The 18,003-nt window shown below is 38.4% G+C and overlaps 2 protein-coding genes across 2 annotated transcripts in view; both read right to left on the bottom strand.

Moving 5' to 3' along the window:
• Positions 1-11,532, bottom strand: part of LOC110041364 (uncharacterized) — a 22,537-nt gene extending 11,005 nt beyond the window's left edge. The window contains exons 1-3 of the mRNA XM_089275183.1: positions 10,706-11,532; positions 10,286-10,326; positions 7,876-7,958 (exon numbers count right to left, since the gene is read on the bottom strand). Of these exons, the coding sequence (XP_089131309.1) occupies positions 7,876-7,958; positions 10,286-10,326; positions 10,706-11,090 (509 nt within the window). The 5' untranslated portion in view covers positions 11,091-11,532. The remainder of the gene's footprint in view (positions 1-7,875; positions 7,959-10,285; positions 10,327-10,705) is intronic.
• LOC149102002 (uncharacterized) lies at positions 1,657-4,845 on the bottom strand (the record flags this gene model as incomplete). The annotated part of the gene is made up of 1 exon (XM_089275184.1): positions 1,657-4,845. A coding segment is annotated over one exon (1,533 nt), but the record flags the coding sequence as incomplete, so codon positions are not given.
• Positions 11,533-18,003: the final 6,471 nt, after the last annotated feature.

The following is an 18,003-nucleotide window of genomic DNA, read 5'->3' as shown; positions in this document are numbered from 1 at the left end:
ATTCGCAGAGAAAAATATGCCGTAGACGAAAAATCGCGTGGTTGCTTGAAAGGCCAAAATTTTGGTTCGAGAACTTGGTTTAAACCACCATGCAGGTAACATTTGGCGCGAACATTTCCGTATCTCTAAGCAAACGTTTCATTTTATTTGTCAATGCAATTTTGTTGGTTGTTTCGACCAGACTCACGGGCGATTCCAGTGAAGAGGCGAGTAGCTGTTATATTTCGATTTGACAGCCCCGTCAGATGAATAACCACAAGAAACTTCTCATTGGCTAAAATTAATGATCAACTCGCTTAAGCTACCTGTTTTGGTGGCTTAAATTTAATGAGAATTCTATTGAAGTTTTCCGACTCGCTTAACTTTAAGCGAGTTGGAAAAGTAACTGTTTTCACAGGATTTCCGGTTGTCACTCGCTAAGCGACCTGAAAAACTGCTCGTGAAAACACGGCCGCTATGTAAATAAAGTTAGAAAGTTATTATGCTTCAGGAAGCCAAATATACGAGTTACTAATATCTCGAGTGTTAAGCAGCGGAGGGTAGTAATTTGACAAACAGGGCAATTTGAAGCTAGCTTTCATAAATCTGGCGGTACTGGCGGTGCTATTGACGCAACTATGCTAACTTATCACACCAACTTATCCTATCTTGATGATTGAAATGTAGGGATATAATGGAATCGTATTCACAAAAAAATACTCCCAAAGAAATCGAGCAAAACATTTTCAAGTACTCATCACCGATAAGTTTGTTTTAACACATTGCTGAAGGCAGTTTTGCTAGAAGCTTTCCCGAGTGACAAAAACAATAACACAGACGATTGAAATGAAGGGATATAATGGGATCGTATTCCCAAAATGCTTCCAACCAAATCGAAAAACAATTTAAAATACTCATCACCGCTAGGTTTGTTTTAACACATTGCCGAAGGCAATTTTGCTAGAAGTTTTGCGGAGTGACAAAAACAATAACAAAGACGAGAGAGGACAATATTAGGCCTCACGGAATGGTTTGCAGTACATCAGCAGGAAAAAATTTATGACATGCGCAGTTGAACCGTTTCTCGGAAACACTTGCTCCAGTCAAATTATTGTAAACTTTTTGGCTGAATATCGTCTTCCGACGCGAAGTTTTAGGCCCATAGACGTGCAAAGAAGGAAGAATGGGACACGGCTGAAAGTTCTACCGTTTTAATTTTTTTCTCTTTCGTCGCGTAAGTGGCAGAAATACGTATTTTTTTACTTTTTTGCCGTCCTCAGCGGGCAGAGGCGGTGATATCGAAAAACCGAAACGGTGAAATTGGAGATTTGCCTTCTAGTTTCCTGGATAATGAAGGTCTGGAGGCCTAGACTGATTGCTCTTGAAGTTATTTCAACTTTTTCCCCGCGCGCCCAAGATATTGTAGTGAAATAAATATTGAATGCACTAAGCGCACGGAGACAGCTTGGGAGATGTTAAATTCGAGGCTACGAGAGGTGAGTTCACGCTCCATTCTTTCAGGTAAATGCAAATAGTTACCCCCTGCTAGTATTGATTAGTAAGCCACAACAACTGTTTGGTATTCCAGTAATGATTTTTTTCCAGCATAATAGGCACTTTCATTTTTAATGTTCTGAATAAAGGTGGTCTTGTTTAGACATCCCGCTGTTGATAACATTTTCATATTTTGGGAGGGAATAAAATTATTCAGTCTGTTGTGCGTTTTATCAGTTACATCAGGTTTTAATAAACACTGCTCTGCTTTACATTCCACTATATTAGGCTACTTTCGATTCCTTTCTACCTTGTTTTTTCTCTCATGCAACATGATACCTCATGTACATTAGTACACTGCTTTATGTTATTTTATCTTATACAAGCTACACTCTTGTGTAATTTTAAGCAAACTTTACGTTAAAAATTACCAATACTTACATTTTTACTGTGAAAATTATGCGGCTTACTTATCATACTAGTTTTAAACAACTGCCCCATATGAATGATAATGAAAAACAATTATGTATGTTCAAATCCATTGTAAACTGCCGACTGTACAACTTTACAGCAATCATGCATTATAATCACTCAGAAGTATTTTTATATTCACATTCACTGTAAACTGCTGACTGTACAACTCTACAGTAATCATGCATTACATTATAATCACTCAGAAGTATTTTGATATTTATGATCACTATTATTTACACTGCAACAATTTGTATTTTACAAATGGGTAAGACTCCCCACAAACTAATTACTTTATCTGAATCTCAGATAGAACATAGTTGAAGCGCATTTGTTTAGTATGAAATTGTTACAATTGAAAATAATCTTTTTGTGAAAGTACCTTTTTAGAAAGAGCCACCCCATATTTGACTTTCATTCTTCTTGTATAGGAAACTGGGTGGTATGCATGTCCAAAGTGGATGGAAGATCAATGTTCAAAGACTGTACAATGTTTGGCAGGTTTTGTACGAAGAACTGGCATTCTCTTGGTAAGTCATGTGTTGAAAGTTCCTGCCCATAACCCCATACCTCAGTAGCTGCAAGTTGCATTAGAGATGGAACCTTTCCAGCTGTTCTGAATTCTGTAATGATAGTTGGCCGGAATGACCTCTGGTTTTCCAATTGTGATGTGCCTTTGGTGGAAGCTTTCCACTGCAGTTCAAGTTTGCGGCCTTCAGCTTTGAGGGACTGGATCATGCTTGAGGTGTTGCTATTTAGTTTCCTTGCTTCCTAAGCTTTGGGATATACATCTTTTGCAGTCAGTGGCCCATGGTTTTCACATTTTCGGATCATATTTAACTTCTTTCTTGCCTCTTGCAAAAGGTCTGAGGTCAGCATGTTTGCATATGCCTTCATTCTCTCTTCATGTACTTCTCTTGCTGCTTCAGTGGTGCGGTTGTTGTTTTTTCCACTGTGAAGTATGTTCTCAACAAATGTTATCGAGGCTTGTTTTGACAGCTCTGACATGTTGTTTTGAAGATAAAGTTGTGAAAGGTTGAACTGCCTTTCAGCAATTACATTGTTCACAGGAATACTGAAAATGTGTTTGGTATAGAACTCGAAAAGGTGGGGGTTAGCTTCTTTACTGATGAGACTACTCTGTGGTGATGTTGCAACTCTTTTGATATCATTCAGTAGTTTTGGTTCCTTCAAGTTCCAGACTTCTGCCCATTTAACTAAACCAGTTCTGTCCTTACAAACCAATGTGTGAAGATTTTGTCCGTGGACATAGAAATTTTGCACTGACCTGCTTTCTTTTTCTCTTTCAGTTGGCAGCATGACAGGAATTTCAAGAGCCTTCAAAACAGAATACCAGAAAGAACTTTGCTATCTTGGATCAGCTCCAATTCCAAATAACTTGGGGAAGGACAACCACTCTGATCCATGGTCTTTAACAACTTTAAGTGCTTCTTGCAACATTGGCCTCTGCACTTCCTGACAAAAGTGGTTGATGGCTGCAGGATCCTTCAGTGACATCTTCATCTGCTGCTCAGTTAAAGGAAAATATGCTGATGGAGACATCAACATTTTACTTAATGTTTCATGATGTTTAAGGACAGTTGCTGGCCATAATCGTGCCAGGTATCCACTGGAGAAGCCAAGTTCTTGATCTGTTGCTTGTGATGCATTGAGAGATGGAATAAGAAACTTGTCAAGAAACTCGTACAAAAACTTAATTTCCACTTGAATCATTGGACAGGAGCTCAACTTGATAACATTCTGCCACACTGTGTAGTGGCTGTCTGACTTTGGCATTCTTTCCAGGACACTCTCTCCAAGTTGTAGACAGGCTTTACCATACTTCAAGTGCCATTGAAGTGTCTCATAGTAGTATGTCCACCTCGTGTCAATAAAGGACTGGGGAAGGGGTGGCTCTTTACTTAAGATTCCTAGGGATACATACATTGATTTGTACTGACTTGGGCGTTCATGATGAAGCCAAGATACCTTATAAAGTAGTTGCAATACATGGTTGTTATTCATGTCACCCTTGGCCCCAAACCCAGCTTGGCACATCCTTCTTAACATAATGTTCAGGACGTGGGGGTAACATCCAACAAAGAACATGTCCTTTTCAAAAACCCTTGAATTATTTGCTATTAAACCATTAGCCTTCCCCTTCTGGGTTGAGGCATTATCCCCAACCAAACCTGAAATATTAGTTATGCCATATTCATCATGAACAACATGATATTCTACATCAGACTGGTGTTTTCCTGACCCACTCGCTGTCAAACTGTTACCAAGGACATATGCCCTGGGTTCATTGATCTCTGGGCACCAGGTGTGGACACCTACAATGTGCCGCTCTTCGCCACCTTTGTTGGAGTCATCACTCCATACATGGAAATCATATTGGCTACTTGCAAATCTTTTGCGTAATATCAGTTTATCGGCCTCCCCTAATAGGATATTCCAGTCTGCCAGTGTGCATGGCGAGACAACAACATTTGTTGGGGGGCTACAGTTGAATAAAATACTGAAAATTAGATGTAATGCAATGGGTGTCTTTTGGCTAGAAAGCAAACATGCATGCTGTAAATATCTCATGCAGGCCATAATCATGACTGTTCTACGATTTGTTCCATTTTTGCCATGAGAAAATGTGTCCACAAGGGAATACCTAGGTTTCTTTACATTTTCATCATTTTCCTTTAATTGTCTTTTCAGCTTTGTGGAAGCAGATTTTGTCCCTCGTAGTTTGTTACCGACTTGTTTCGTTTTCAATTCAGTAGACTTCAAAGTTCTTTCACGCTTCTTTGCTTCACTTTGTAACTTCAAGACATCTTTCCTTAGGTCATTGTTAATTCTTCTCAAAAATACTGTAAATATGAAAATGTCATAATTAAAAACTGTTCCTTACTATGATAAATAGGGCCTTACAAGTTTTACTTGTATTTTGTTTTTTTTTAAACAATAAATTTAAGGATAGAAAAACTAAAGTATACAGTGTACTTGTGTGGATTTCTGAAAGTTACTGTTTCCTCGGCGGTCCGCTTATATCGAGTCGAGATGTTGACTTGCGAATTTACAAAACGAAAGGCAGACAAACCCTTTGGGGAAAAATTGCATTTTCACAAAATTTACGACTAGACTAAAATTTGTCGGTCGCTTTTGGTTAAAAGGCTGTTAACATGAACCTACGAAAGTACCTGAAGTACTGGCGTAATACACGAAAGCCGGTCGGCCACAGAAAATTAAAAATAACCTAAATATCTATCTAATTTTGAACATTTTGCAATGGTTCGAGCAAGCAGACTTTTTTAAAAGAGCATTTAGCTGCGATTCAAATCTTGTTTACTGCGTACCCAGCTATGAAGGAGCCCTTTTTTTGCGAAGCGGTGATATCCAGTCCAGAGTATGTTATTAAATTTTTGTCTGCTTCGGAACTCGGTTTCCAACTCGATCGCCAAAATCGCCGCTTCAAGTTTGGTATTTTGACACAGCCGTGTCCTATGTGACCATACCATTTAGTTTGCTTCATTTTACAAACTTTTTAAAACTATTTTCGTTTTAAGTATTCCTTGACCCCTTGTAGTGGTAATATATTATTACGTTAAATAAGTTTGAGTTTAAAAAATTTAGTGACAACATCGAAACTCGCATTAATTGACATCGCCACGAATTTTTAATGTATTTGTGGGAAAGCGGCTTTTACTGGTAATTCAGAAGCTTTAAGAAACACTTTTTAGGAGATTTATAGACGGCTTGATGACTACTTGAGCAGACACTTACCTATACTTCGTCGTAGAGTTTGTACTGTCCTCTTCAGGCCGGCACTTTCACACTGTAGGCGTTTACAGTCTCGCTCGAGTTTGTCGATTTTTTCCTCGCTCGACAGGTTTTTCAATTCTACTCGGACACTGCTTGCAGCTATTTTTTTCACGTTTTCATCGGTAATTTCTTTCTTCTTCTTTACTGACGGTTGATTTAACCGGGAAAAATGACTGCCGTGAACTCTTTTTCGTCCCATCTGCTCGACATTTTGTTGCAATTTTAAAATAATTTGCTTGAGTGAGCTTGAATGTAAACATTAGCGAGTTGAGCCCGCGTATCCCTACGAACAGCAGTTTCCCAAAAAAAAGTACTCTGCGCATGTCACAAAAAATTGGGCATCAGCGGTCCAAGGGGTAGGATACCGTTCCGTGAGGCCTAAATATGTAATTCGACGCCAAGGAACTTGTTGCAAAAATGGAACTCAAAAGCTAAAACATACTTAACACAAGAGCTATCCTCAAATATTACTAGAAGAAAATATCACGTAGTTTAAGGCCTGGATAAAAGGCTTTTCCTGGTAGTAATAGTTTATTAGTTATATTTCTGAAGGCATAAATGGCAATGAAACCAAATTTAGCACACAGTTAGGTTTTAACGTCCTGAACATTTTAAAGTAGAATTGATGCTTCTGGCAGTTCACGTGATATGTCACGTGACGTTCAGCGGAAAATAGCCATTATTTGAAGAATTGGTGGCGGTTTTTAGTAATATCATCCAAAATTTAGCGTTTTAGATGCAGGGCAATCATTTCCATCCTCTCAAGGGGCTCAAAGATCGTTTTTTTTTTGTTTAAGAGGCACCGATGAGGAACATCAGGGGCTAGACAGTCATAAAAGCCTTGCCTAGGAAAGAATACCTGGGGAATTCTTCTTTCCTTCGACGGCCGAAAGACATGACCATCAATGTGCTTTCAACTAAGCTTTGAATAGAGATCCCCGATTTAATGTAGCTCTTAGGACTTTAGAAAACAAATTGGCAATGTACAGTATTGTTCCGAAGCTGGATTCCATTTTTTTAACGGTAAAGCTATACGGCTGTACTACAAAGCAGTGGGCAAAAATAATTTTCAAATTACGCTTCAGCGCGAGTAATTTTTGCAATGATAAATTTCAACAATTATTCTCCACACATTGGAGATGGCTATTGGTGGATACAATATCCACCACTATTCACAGATACTGAGGGGAATAATTACTTAAATATATACCAAAGCAACAGGATAAAAAAGCGAAAAAATTGACAAAGAAGACAGCAGAAAGCTCTTCGCAATTTTAAATTCTTCCCTGATTCGCGCGCAAAATGGGCAGCAGTGCAAGAAACGTCACATGATTCATCAGGTGATCAACTAGACAAATCAGACAAGTTCACTGGTTTCGTATGCTCAGTGAAATTACAAAACGGGAACCACAGTGGAAAAATGGTTGTTACGCTGATCTATCGAAAAGATTAGTTAATTCTAAGTCTTCCCGGACGATTCATGCTGTAGAAACTGCCTTTGTGCGATTTTGCAGTAGAAACTGCCTTTGTCTTTTTTAAAACTTTTGAAGGCACTGGTCACGCGGCTTTGGCGAAATATAGCTTCAAAAGGAGTTGTAAAGTCTTACTGATTTGAAACCGTGTTATTAAAACATGCTATAAATGTCATCGTTTCAATTTCGCTAACCACTAAACAATAACACTCGAGTTGCTTTGTCGAAGTTGTTGTAAACAAATAGTTTTGTGTCAGACTTTTACGCCGATAACTAATGACAAAAATGATAGAACCGTATTTGTAAATACTGCCAAGCCAAATTTTGTAGTTTTCTTTCTGCTAATAAGCTGCTTCGTAGATTGCTACAATTTCTTCTTTTGTTACGCCGGGTTTCGTTATGACTCTCACAAACTGTAACAATGAGTGAAAAGCAGTTATCAATCCCTTCTACATGCATTTCTTTGCGTACTGTTTATGGAGATTTCCTTGTTTTGTTTGTTCAACTTATTCGGTTTGGTTAAATGCTTATTGGTGAATAAAGGTTATTGCGTTGAGTGTTAAAATGATAAGTATTTTATGGGAGCTCCGCTTTTTAGGCTTGGCTATATCTATATATTGCCTTTCTGATTCATTACTGTTACCTTGAGCAGTCACCATCTTTGCAAAAGAATTCTGAACAGGCTGTTGCTATTGCAATTTTGAAGTCCAACGAATTCCACTGACCCTGTAAGGCCAAAGGTAATAAACTGTCAGTCTACCAGACTAGTTTTGTATTACTGATTAGTCTTGTAACGCCCGGTTCAGACGCCATACTTCGCATGATACCAATCGAATCCAGTGAATTAAGGTTACTGAACACAGTTTCTGCGCGCGCTTTTGCTGATGCAATTTAGCGCGCGCACAAGGATTGCAAAAAACAACTTCCCGTCAATAGAGCGATCCTTTTATTTACTCAACGCACGCACTATCTGTGCTATTTTTCTCTATAATTGAACGCAGTGTATTGATGACGTTAGTCTCTTATTAAAAAGATATGTTACATAAGGTAACGATGTAAAGAACCCAGCAATTCTCAGCTTGTTCGTTGTCACCGAAAGAACCTAGTTAAATGCAGCGCATGCGTAATAAGTGAAAAAATTGCGAGAGAATGAAAAATTGCACTCTCGGAAATACGCCTATTTCTCGAGAACCACTCATTAGAATTTCACGAAATTTGGCACGAAAATACTTAAGGAAATAAGTAATTGGAGTATTGGAAATAACCGAACTTTAACAAAGGAAATTCTAGATATTCCAGTAAACCTTTTACAGGGGATAATTAAAGATCTCTCTCTTAAATTATTAGCAAAATGGTGTTAACTTGTGAGAATCGTTACAAGCTTGTTGCATGCAAATTATAAAGAAAATCTAATGACTAGATTTTCTACAAATAAACAAAACCGATTTTAAAGGCCTGTTTATATTTATTCATGTTGCCATGGCAACGGAACATACGTCAGCTTAATCATCAAAGAACCAAAGTTTGTGTTGTTAACTTGCTTGCTGCCATTTTTGGCGACCGAGGGATCAAGGGTTTTAGAGAAAAAGGCAAATGAAACACAGGTATCAAAAACTGTGTTCAGCCCCCTTAAGTTCATGTGAAGTACGACGTCTGAATCAATTCGAAACGGCTGATTGAATTCAGATCGGCTCAGCCGTTTTTCACGCCTGGCTCAGCCGGCTGTGGACCGACTTTGATTCAGACGCCGAACTTGAGGCGAACCAAATACATAAATTAATTTAATGTATTTTTAGTGTATTTTGAAGACCCATGCGCAAAAGTATAAATTGCGCGTCAGCGCAGTTTTCGATCGTCGAAGAAGCCGATATGTGCAGTTTGTGTTTTCCTGTTTTCGTGTGCAAACCTGCTCCACCTTGGTAAACTGCATCAAAATTAATGTGCACTCATCCTAGTTTTCGCGTTTATGTTTGAATTACGTGTGAACAGTTTGTGAATTAACCTAAATATTGCAGTTGGGCTTTTTGCTCAAGTTACGTTGTATTTCATAGCATACAAATAGGTTGGAAGTTGAAATTATATGTTGAAATTAAGTTCATATGAAGTACGACATCTGAACCAATTTATCAGTTGTTTTCTTGCAGTTACATGTAAATAGATTTATGCAGTTTGCCTCATTCTGCTCCTTTTTGCCGAATTTTCTTATATTTTTAACATGAAGGCTTTGGATCGCGCTTGGTTGTTGTTTACTAATTGTCTACGGGAGTTCAGCACGTATCAGCGTTGATCGAAATGCACTTTTATCTTCTATTGAATTTAGTTCAGCTGGAATTGATATCGGCGTCTGAATCAATTCAGTCGATCTAAATTAATTTGGGTTGGCCTAAATTCGATTCGACTCGGATCATGTGAAGTGCGGCGTCTAAACTAGGCTTAAAAGTATAAAATCCGGAGCAAGAAAATGTAACTAGTCAGTGGGATTGGAATCATTTTTACCTCATATTTCATAATATAACAGATCTCATTGCGAAACGTCCGACATTGTTTCATAGTGCCGCCGTTGAGAGAAGACGGTCAATGATAAAGTGAAGGAGAACATCAAAATATAAATTTTCAATCAAAAGATATTACAGTGGGACTATTCGGACTAAGGCCACTTAATCAAATTCTTTGCAAATTGACCACTGGCATTTTAAAAGTTTTAATATAGTTACTAATGACAACGACAACAAATATGTTGCCTTTGTAATGTACAGTTTGATTACATCGGTAATTTGTTGGAAAACTACTGCTAACCTTCACGATTTTTCGTTCGTTAAATCTGTAGAAAATTTTGCCGGGCGGCCTTGGTTAGAGTAGTCGCACTGTAAGCGATACAATCACTATAAGGGAACACTTACGGATTCGAATCCAATCACTTTATTTGTTATAACTAGTTGCTATAACTAGTTGAGACTTCCGTTAAAAGGAAAAAAATGGTGAGACATTGTCTTCTTCTAGCGACAGATTTACGAGAAAAACGGGAAGTAAACAATGAATGAAGCACATCATACCTCCTCAGAGACCTCCAACTTAATTTCCACAGTGTTCGATCCTTAGAGGTAAAACAGCAAAAATCAAAATAATAGTGCAGCATGTAATAGGGAACTGCTCCATCTATTAAAATACTCCTTACCAATACAATGAGGATTTGACAGATGTAGAATCTTGCCCTAGGTCTAGAAAACAACCACTTTGCTGTTAAGTTGCGATGATTTTTCTCGGAATCGAATTTAGTAAGATAGACTTAAATTAGGTGAGAAGACCTCCGGTTTGACATGGTCAAACTGGAAGGGGGAAAGAGTGATACTACCGGTGAAAATCCTTACAAAGAGATCGACCACTAAAAGCTATAAAATCCTTGTACTTAGACGGTTGCGAAATAAATGTATTAATCTTAAACTGAGAGCCCTCCATAATAAACTTCCACTTACCAATATAAACACTGCAGTCATCCCAAGTGAAAATCTTTTCACATTTGCAGTAATTTCCAGGTAAAACACAAGTCCCTCCGTTTTTGCAAGTACCGGGAAGACAAGTAGTACCGGTAGATGTTGGAGGCTCACATGTTGATGGAGCTGTGGTTTGTTGCTCACTCTGGGTCGGTGTTTGGTGAATTGAACTCGATTTTGATGAAGACAAGGCAGAGGTCTTGATGGAAGAAGATGACAGTGTTGATGAAATAGTAGTGGTTTGCTGTTCGGTCTTGGGAGGTGTAGAGCACTTTGGACAATGGCAGGCTAAACTTGGTGCCGTAGAAGAAATGATCAAGGTCTTGAAAATAGTACATGGAAGCGTTGAAAATAAAGGAGTTTCCATGTGTGAGGACGAGGTACTAACAGTGCCCTGCTCAGTGCAGAGGAGCTCGAGATAACATCCACACTCTGAGAACGGTGGTTGGAGTTAGACCCTGTCTTTACTGGAGTCGACGATGAGGGTAAAGTTACAGCTACAAAAAGAAAGAAATTATATGCTCACTGGAAGAGTGGAAAGTCATTATAGTGCACAAAAAAATCCCACTGCTGAAATGTTGAACCAACTATAAATAGTCAAAGATTAGGTGATTGCAATAAAGTCAGCCAAGATAAGAAATTGTTCGTTCAGTTTCTCGGCCTGGTAAAATTTTATTAGATTGTGTCATTTAAATTAAAATAAATTAAGGCTGAAGTGGATATTGTTCTTACAAAATAAATCTTTAAGTAGGATATTTACAGTGAACTTACAAAACTCTGCACGAAATAATTTACACAAAAGATTCACAATTTTTTCGCACTTGCCTGAAGATATGCAAACTTCACCAGACTGTAGGTTATCTGGGCAGGAGCAGCGATATCCATCTGGTCTTAGAAGACAAAGATGCGAGCAGCTCCCGTTAAAAGAGGAACAAGGATGATCTGACGATGGTAGAGAAGATTATTAAAATGAAAAGGAGGCTTACGTTGGACCACAAAGCGGCCAATTATTAAAACATATACTAATTCACATGTAAAGCGTACCCATGATTTTCCAAAGAAACTTCTGCAACTTTATTTGCCAAGCTACTCGCATTATTTTTGTCAGCATGATAACACATGAACAGCAAGTGAGAAGGGTAGCGCTAAAATGTTCTTTTTTTTTTTTTCCTGACGATTTACCTGTCAATTTAACCGAGCAAATGTTAACCATGTTGAGAACTGCCATCCCGGGGTACATATTAGTCGGACCCTAGAAGAATATTTTAATTGACGTTCAATTTGAAAATTTCAAAATTTCAAATGTGAGTTAACTTTCAGAGGAGAACCAGCAACCAGGGACGCGATTAAGCAAAGAGAATAAAAGAAAGCAATGAATAAAAGAAAGCAACTTGTTTACCTTGATCATCACAATGTATAGCCCCGGCCAAACGATCGCAACATTGTTGGACGTATGATGTTGCGAGCGTTTGGCCACCTTGTTGCGACGTGCTGCGACATGTTGGGTGTTGCAAATCGAACTGGAACGCATGCCCCGGGGAAACTTTGTTGCACGAACCTGGCCACACGAGTACAGCATCATGCAGCAACCAAAAATGTATGAAAAAAATTAATCATTTTCGAACTTGAGTCCACAACACCCAATATGTCGCAACACGTCGCAACACGTCGCAACACGGTGGCCAAAAACGCCCAAAATGTTGCGATATGCTGTGTTTAAATGTTGCGATCGTTTGGCCGGGGCTTAAGTTGTCTTTGCTCACGTGATCACTAAGTCAACAGCTCGTGCTGGTTCTTTGTTTCTATCGAGTTTTAGGAAATAGCCCGAAGAAAATAATAACTTTGATATATATCTTCTGAATTGATACAAAAAGAATTTAGGCCACGGGCGAGTGATCTTACCTGGGAGAGTTTTATTTCTGTCATATGCGTGTATATCCATGGGCTGACTCAAACCGCTGACAAGAATCTTTGAATTTGAAGCTGTGCTCTTGTCCGCCTGATAAACTGCATATCTATACCAATCTGTCCAATATAAATAATCATCAAGGGAGGTCAAACCAAATGGATATGACAAGATAGAATCACGTTCTAACAAAGTTGTTATTGTATGATGTTGTAAGTCGTAGTATTCCAAGCTATCGAAAGATGAGTCAACCCAGTAAAGCCTCTTGTTTTTATCATCTAGCGTAAGGCCGTTTGGATAGTACAAGCCTCTTCTGACCAGAACCCTTCTATCATCTCCATCCATGTTAGCGACTTCAATCTTGTGGTCGACGCCCCGGTTACACCAGTACATCAACCTATAAAATGGATTTTGGAAAAATTAAAATGTAACGAAAAATTTCCTAGGCAAAATAAATAGTAGTTTTCTCGCCTATTATCGACATCCATGTTGGCGACTTCATTCTTGTACTCTACACCATCTGCTTACATCAGTTGATCAATTTACAGAGATGTGTAGGGATAATTTACAATCATATAGCAATTGAAATGTTTACCAAAAATGTGTAAACGTTTAACATTTAAGATAAAGTAGGTCAACTCTGCATACAAGCCAAGTAGCCCATCAGGTCGGAGCTTATCCCGGTTTCTGTAGAACGAAACGACTAGGAGTATTTCTACTCCCCCCTTGGGTGGGATGCCAGCCCATTGCAGGGTGCCCCCTACATTAAGTTCGCCAGTACCCATTTACACACCTGGGTGGAGAGAGGCACTGTGATGGTAAGGTGTCTTGTCCAGGGACACAGCACACTGTCCCCGGCCAGGAGCCCGTTTCTCGAAAGCCCCGGAATCTTTTGAGGCCCGAAAAGCCATTCTTAGTTAATCGGTATTTAAAGACAGAGAGGTGTATACACCTGAAACTTCTTGTATGAAGAGAACCTCTGCTCGTATTAAGAATATATGAATAAAACAGCTCTGTAGTCAAAAGGTTTGAGATTTTGCTACGGCTTTTCGGGTGGGAAAACTTTTCGGGACCTTCGAGTTACGGGCCCCTGGGCTCGAACCCGGACCGCTCATCAATCCGGAGACGAGCGCACTAACCATGAGGCCACCGCGCCGATAAATTTGACAATAATTTTATCGCTGCAGTAATAAATTATGGAAAAACAGCTGCATAACAACAACAGTAGCCCACGAGCTCCCAGAAGTGTGGGTGAGGCTTATAGGAATGCAAAACATTCCCTCATCGGGAATGCAGAAATTAAGTTACAAATGAGTACCGTGCGTCCCCCGAATTTTGTCCTCAGTAATATAGTGGTCCAAATTTTACAACACAACGCTATCTTTTCTTGTTGAGGGAACCTCGCGCCTTATTAATTTGCAGACTGATCTCAGATAAATTTTTCATTCCTCGGAAGGTTTTTACGATAGAGCTAATACATAACTGATGCACTTCGTTCTTCTCGTTCTTGAAAGTCGTGCAAAATGCCTGTGAAAGTTGTTATCACTTTTAATAATTGTATATAATTTTTATCTTTTACTTCATATTGTATATAGCTTTTTTCTTTTACTACATATGTCTTCTTTTTAGGATTTTTATTGCTACCGGTATTTCATTTACATTTTTAGTTTCCCAGGGCACCCTTTGATAGAAGCATTTGCTGACGCGTTTATCCTGATTAAGTATGTTTATATTATTGTGATCATTATTATTATTTATGATTATTTCTCAAAAGTATGGAAAAAGAGGATTGCTAAGATCTTATATTTACCCTTTCCTGAGATCAAGTATTATATCCGATGGGTAATCCAGGTCCTGGTGTATCAGTGTCTTCCTCATTGTTCCATCCATTCTACTGACCTCAATCTTGTTTGTAGAAATGACGGTCCAGTAGATATTTCTGCCCAGTGGATCAACAGCAAGTCCGTTTGAGTAATAAACATTGTCGGAAATGATAACCTCAGGAGATGATCCATTGATAAACACCCTCGAGATTGTGTTCAGGTAAGTGTCTGTCCAGTAAATTCTATTTTCTGTAATGTCCAGATCAAGTGTAACCGGCCGATCTATGTCTAGCTCTATTGGTACAGGTATGGTCTCCGAGTTGAAATTATCCAAAGAGAGAAGAAATATTCCTGCTTGACTGTAAGAGCCATCGGCGAACAGTATGAATTTCTGGAATTCTTAAAAATAAAAAATGCAAATCTCTATTAGAGTGAATGTCGCTTATGCCTATAACGTTAGGGTAGGGCATGGTATTATGTTTTCAGCTATTAATAAGTGTACTACGCCTTCGTAAAACCTACTTGTTTTTGTTTTTTTTTTTTGTCAAACATTTAGGAATTTTTAAATATCCTGGAAATAGAAAAAAGGCGATCGAAGAATCGAAGGTTCCACCATCGGGAAAACTTGAATTCTATTGTATTCTTCACCATCTACGGATATATTACGAACTCACAAAGTGAGCTGCTTGCAGTTGGCTTGATAGTTCAGTTGGTTGAACACTGCACCGGTATCGCAGAGATCATGGGTTTGAACCCAGTTCCAGTCTGAGTTTTTTTTTTTTTTCTTAGGCTTTAATTTCTTAACCACTTAAATTGTGTCTATAACTGCGATGATCAATCTTGTCTTTACAGTTTATTCGACTCGCTAACTCTTCCAAGTTCAACTTTGGGGGACGGGGTTGATTATTTGTGACAAACTAACTCGGAAAAAACAAAGCGGCTGTTGTATACTGAACTGAACTGACAAACTGGACAAATATATCCAAATCGGTACAAAAGACTTGTAGAGAGAATAGAGTTAGGGAATTTCATTTTAAATTCATTCATAAAATTGTAGTGACTAAAAAGGAACTTTTTAGGTTTAATATTAAATCAGATAGTAATTGTATTTATTATATGGAGAAGAGTGTTTTACTGGGAACTAAACCACTTGTAGATTCCATACGCCACTTCATCCGGGACCCGAGTGGCGTATTTTCCGTATGTCACCTTTGTGAGTGTCGTATCGTTCAATGACGTCACGATTCCCGCCTTTTGCTTTTGTTGAATTGGTTTCTCCATATAATAAAAAGAACATTACACGTTGGCTCGAAGATATGAATTTTATGTTCTCGTGGCAAGAACAATATCTCACTCGTTTGCTTCGCTCACTCGTGAGATATTGTTCTTGTCACTCGAACATAAAATTCATATCTTCTCGCCACCGTGTAATATTCTCTATGTATTGCGGGGATCTGGATTCTATAGACTATACCTTTTCAGAGTGCCAGTCTACAAAGTCCTTTACTCAAGAGGTGTTACAATGGTTTAATACAGAGAATAACTCTGAATTTAATCTAAACATTGAAGATCTTCTTTTTGGTACTTTTCCAAGTTCAAGTACCTTGATAAAAAAAACTGAACTACACCCTCCTCTTTCTGCGTATTATATTTATAAGAAAAAGCTCCAGAATGACTCACCATTTCTTTTACTTTCCGACTTTATCAACAAAGTTAAATATAAGTATAAACTTGAAAAAAATATTTAATATTCGTAAAAGCTCCTCCATCTGTTATTCTTTAGATTTAATATAATTGTAATATAAGAGTGATTGTACAGAAAGATTTGTTTTATTTTATTGTAAAAATAGGCTTCGAATAAATGATGTAATAAGTGTTGTAAGTGTAAGGAAGGGTTATTAAAACGAAACAAAAAAAAGACATTCTGAATTGCGCAAACAAGATTTGAAAGGGTCTTGAAATCATTCAAAACTTGTCAAAATTTACAACAATGCATGCCTTTTGATAAAAAGTACTCGGAAAGTGTACCAGAATTAGCCAAAGTGATATCAAAAGTCATTCTCACCATGTGATTGATTGCAAGTCTTCCCGTCATAAAGGAGATTAAGGCCGGGGGGGCATGAACAGCGATATCCACCATTCGGTCTTAGAAGGCAAAGGTGAGAACACCCGCCATAGGACGAGGAACAGGGATGATCTGATGATAGAACAAACTAATCTGTGTACATCACTTACGAACAAAAACCAGATGAAATGTTAATTTTGAATATTATAAGGGTCACTTAAAGAAATGAAAGACACGCTGTGTTCGTGAGTTAGTCTCTCGGAGGCCACGGCGTACTACGGCTAGTAAGGAGCTTAGGCAAACCACCACGACGAGGGCAACAAGAACGTCACCAAACAAGCAGTTTAATGAGCGGAACAATAGCTGTGCACGGGTGTTATAAATCTTTGTCTGTTTCCTTACGTGCCGTCTTCTTCTGCCCAACAAGAACGTGAAATGACCAAATTCCGTGTAGTCTGAGGAGCGCTGTCATTGCATATTTAGCCTAAGCACGTTTTTAGAACCATTCGCGCACTGAACAGATCTAAATAATTGCGAATCTCTCTGGTAAAATCTGCATTCATTTTTGACAAGGCGTCGTTCTTGGCGGCGCCCGTCGTCCTTGCTTAAGCTCCCTATTGACTCCCTTTTTTCCTGAACGTTGGAGTGGGATTATTTCTTTTATTTCTAGTATTTAATTGGGGACGATATTGACTTTCTCGAGACAAAGAACTGGTACAAATATTGAATGTTAAATTTGCAAGACAATGACATTCATGCGTTAAAAGATTTATTTTCATGGTTATAAGGTCACTTCTTTAAACTTGTAGCCTACAAAATGCAGCCTTTGTTGAACAGATACACACTCAATAATTTTCTTTGTGACAATTAACTTTTAAAAAGTGTGTGCTCTCTCTGGATGGATGGAATCCGAACAAAGGCGCTGTTCTCCATTTTGTTTCTGTAATCTGCTAAAGACCTAACGCAGTTAATTGGCTCATGACATCTGACAGCGTGTTAAGCTTTTATGTTTTTAGTAGCAATAAAAACACCAACTTGAATCGTTTCTTAATTTGACTCAGAAAAATCTAAAAAAACTTAGAAGAATCGGCACAGTGCACCGACACAATTGCCAAAATACATTGCTCGCATTAATCTAAAGAGAACTTTTCATTACAGATCGACCAAAATTAAATCCTGCAAGGTCTTGTAAAGTATTGTGTGTGAGTTAATTTTTACCTGGAAGAGTTTTGTTTCTGTCATATGCGTGTATATCCATCGGTTGTATCAAACCATTGACAAGAATCTTTGAATTTGAAGCTGTTCTCTTGTCCGCCTGATAAACTGCATGTCTGTTCCAATCTGTCCAGTATAAATAATCATCAAGGGAGGTCAAACCAAATGGATATGAAAAGATATAATCACGGTGTAACAAAGTTGTTATTGTATGACGTTGTAAGTCGTAGTATTCCAAGGCATCGTAATATGAATCCACCCAGTAAAGTCT

Source organism: Orbicella faveolata, unplaced genomic scaffold, assembly GCF_042242905.1.
Source record: "Orbicella faveolata isolate gen_17 unplaced genomic scaffold, um_ofav_v1 contig_36, whole genome shotgun sequence".
NCBI lineage: Eukaryota > Metazoa > Cnidaria > Anthozoa > Scleractinia > Merulinidae > Orbicella > Orbicella faveolata.
This window is presented reverse-complemented; position numbering and strand designations above follow the sequence as displayed.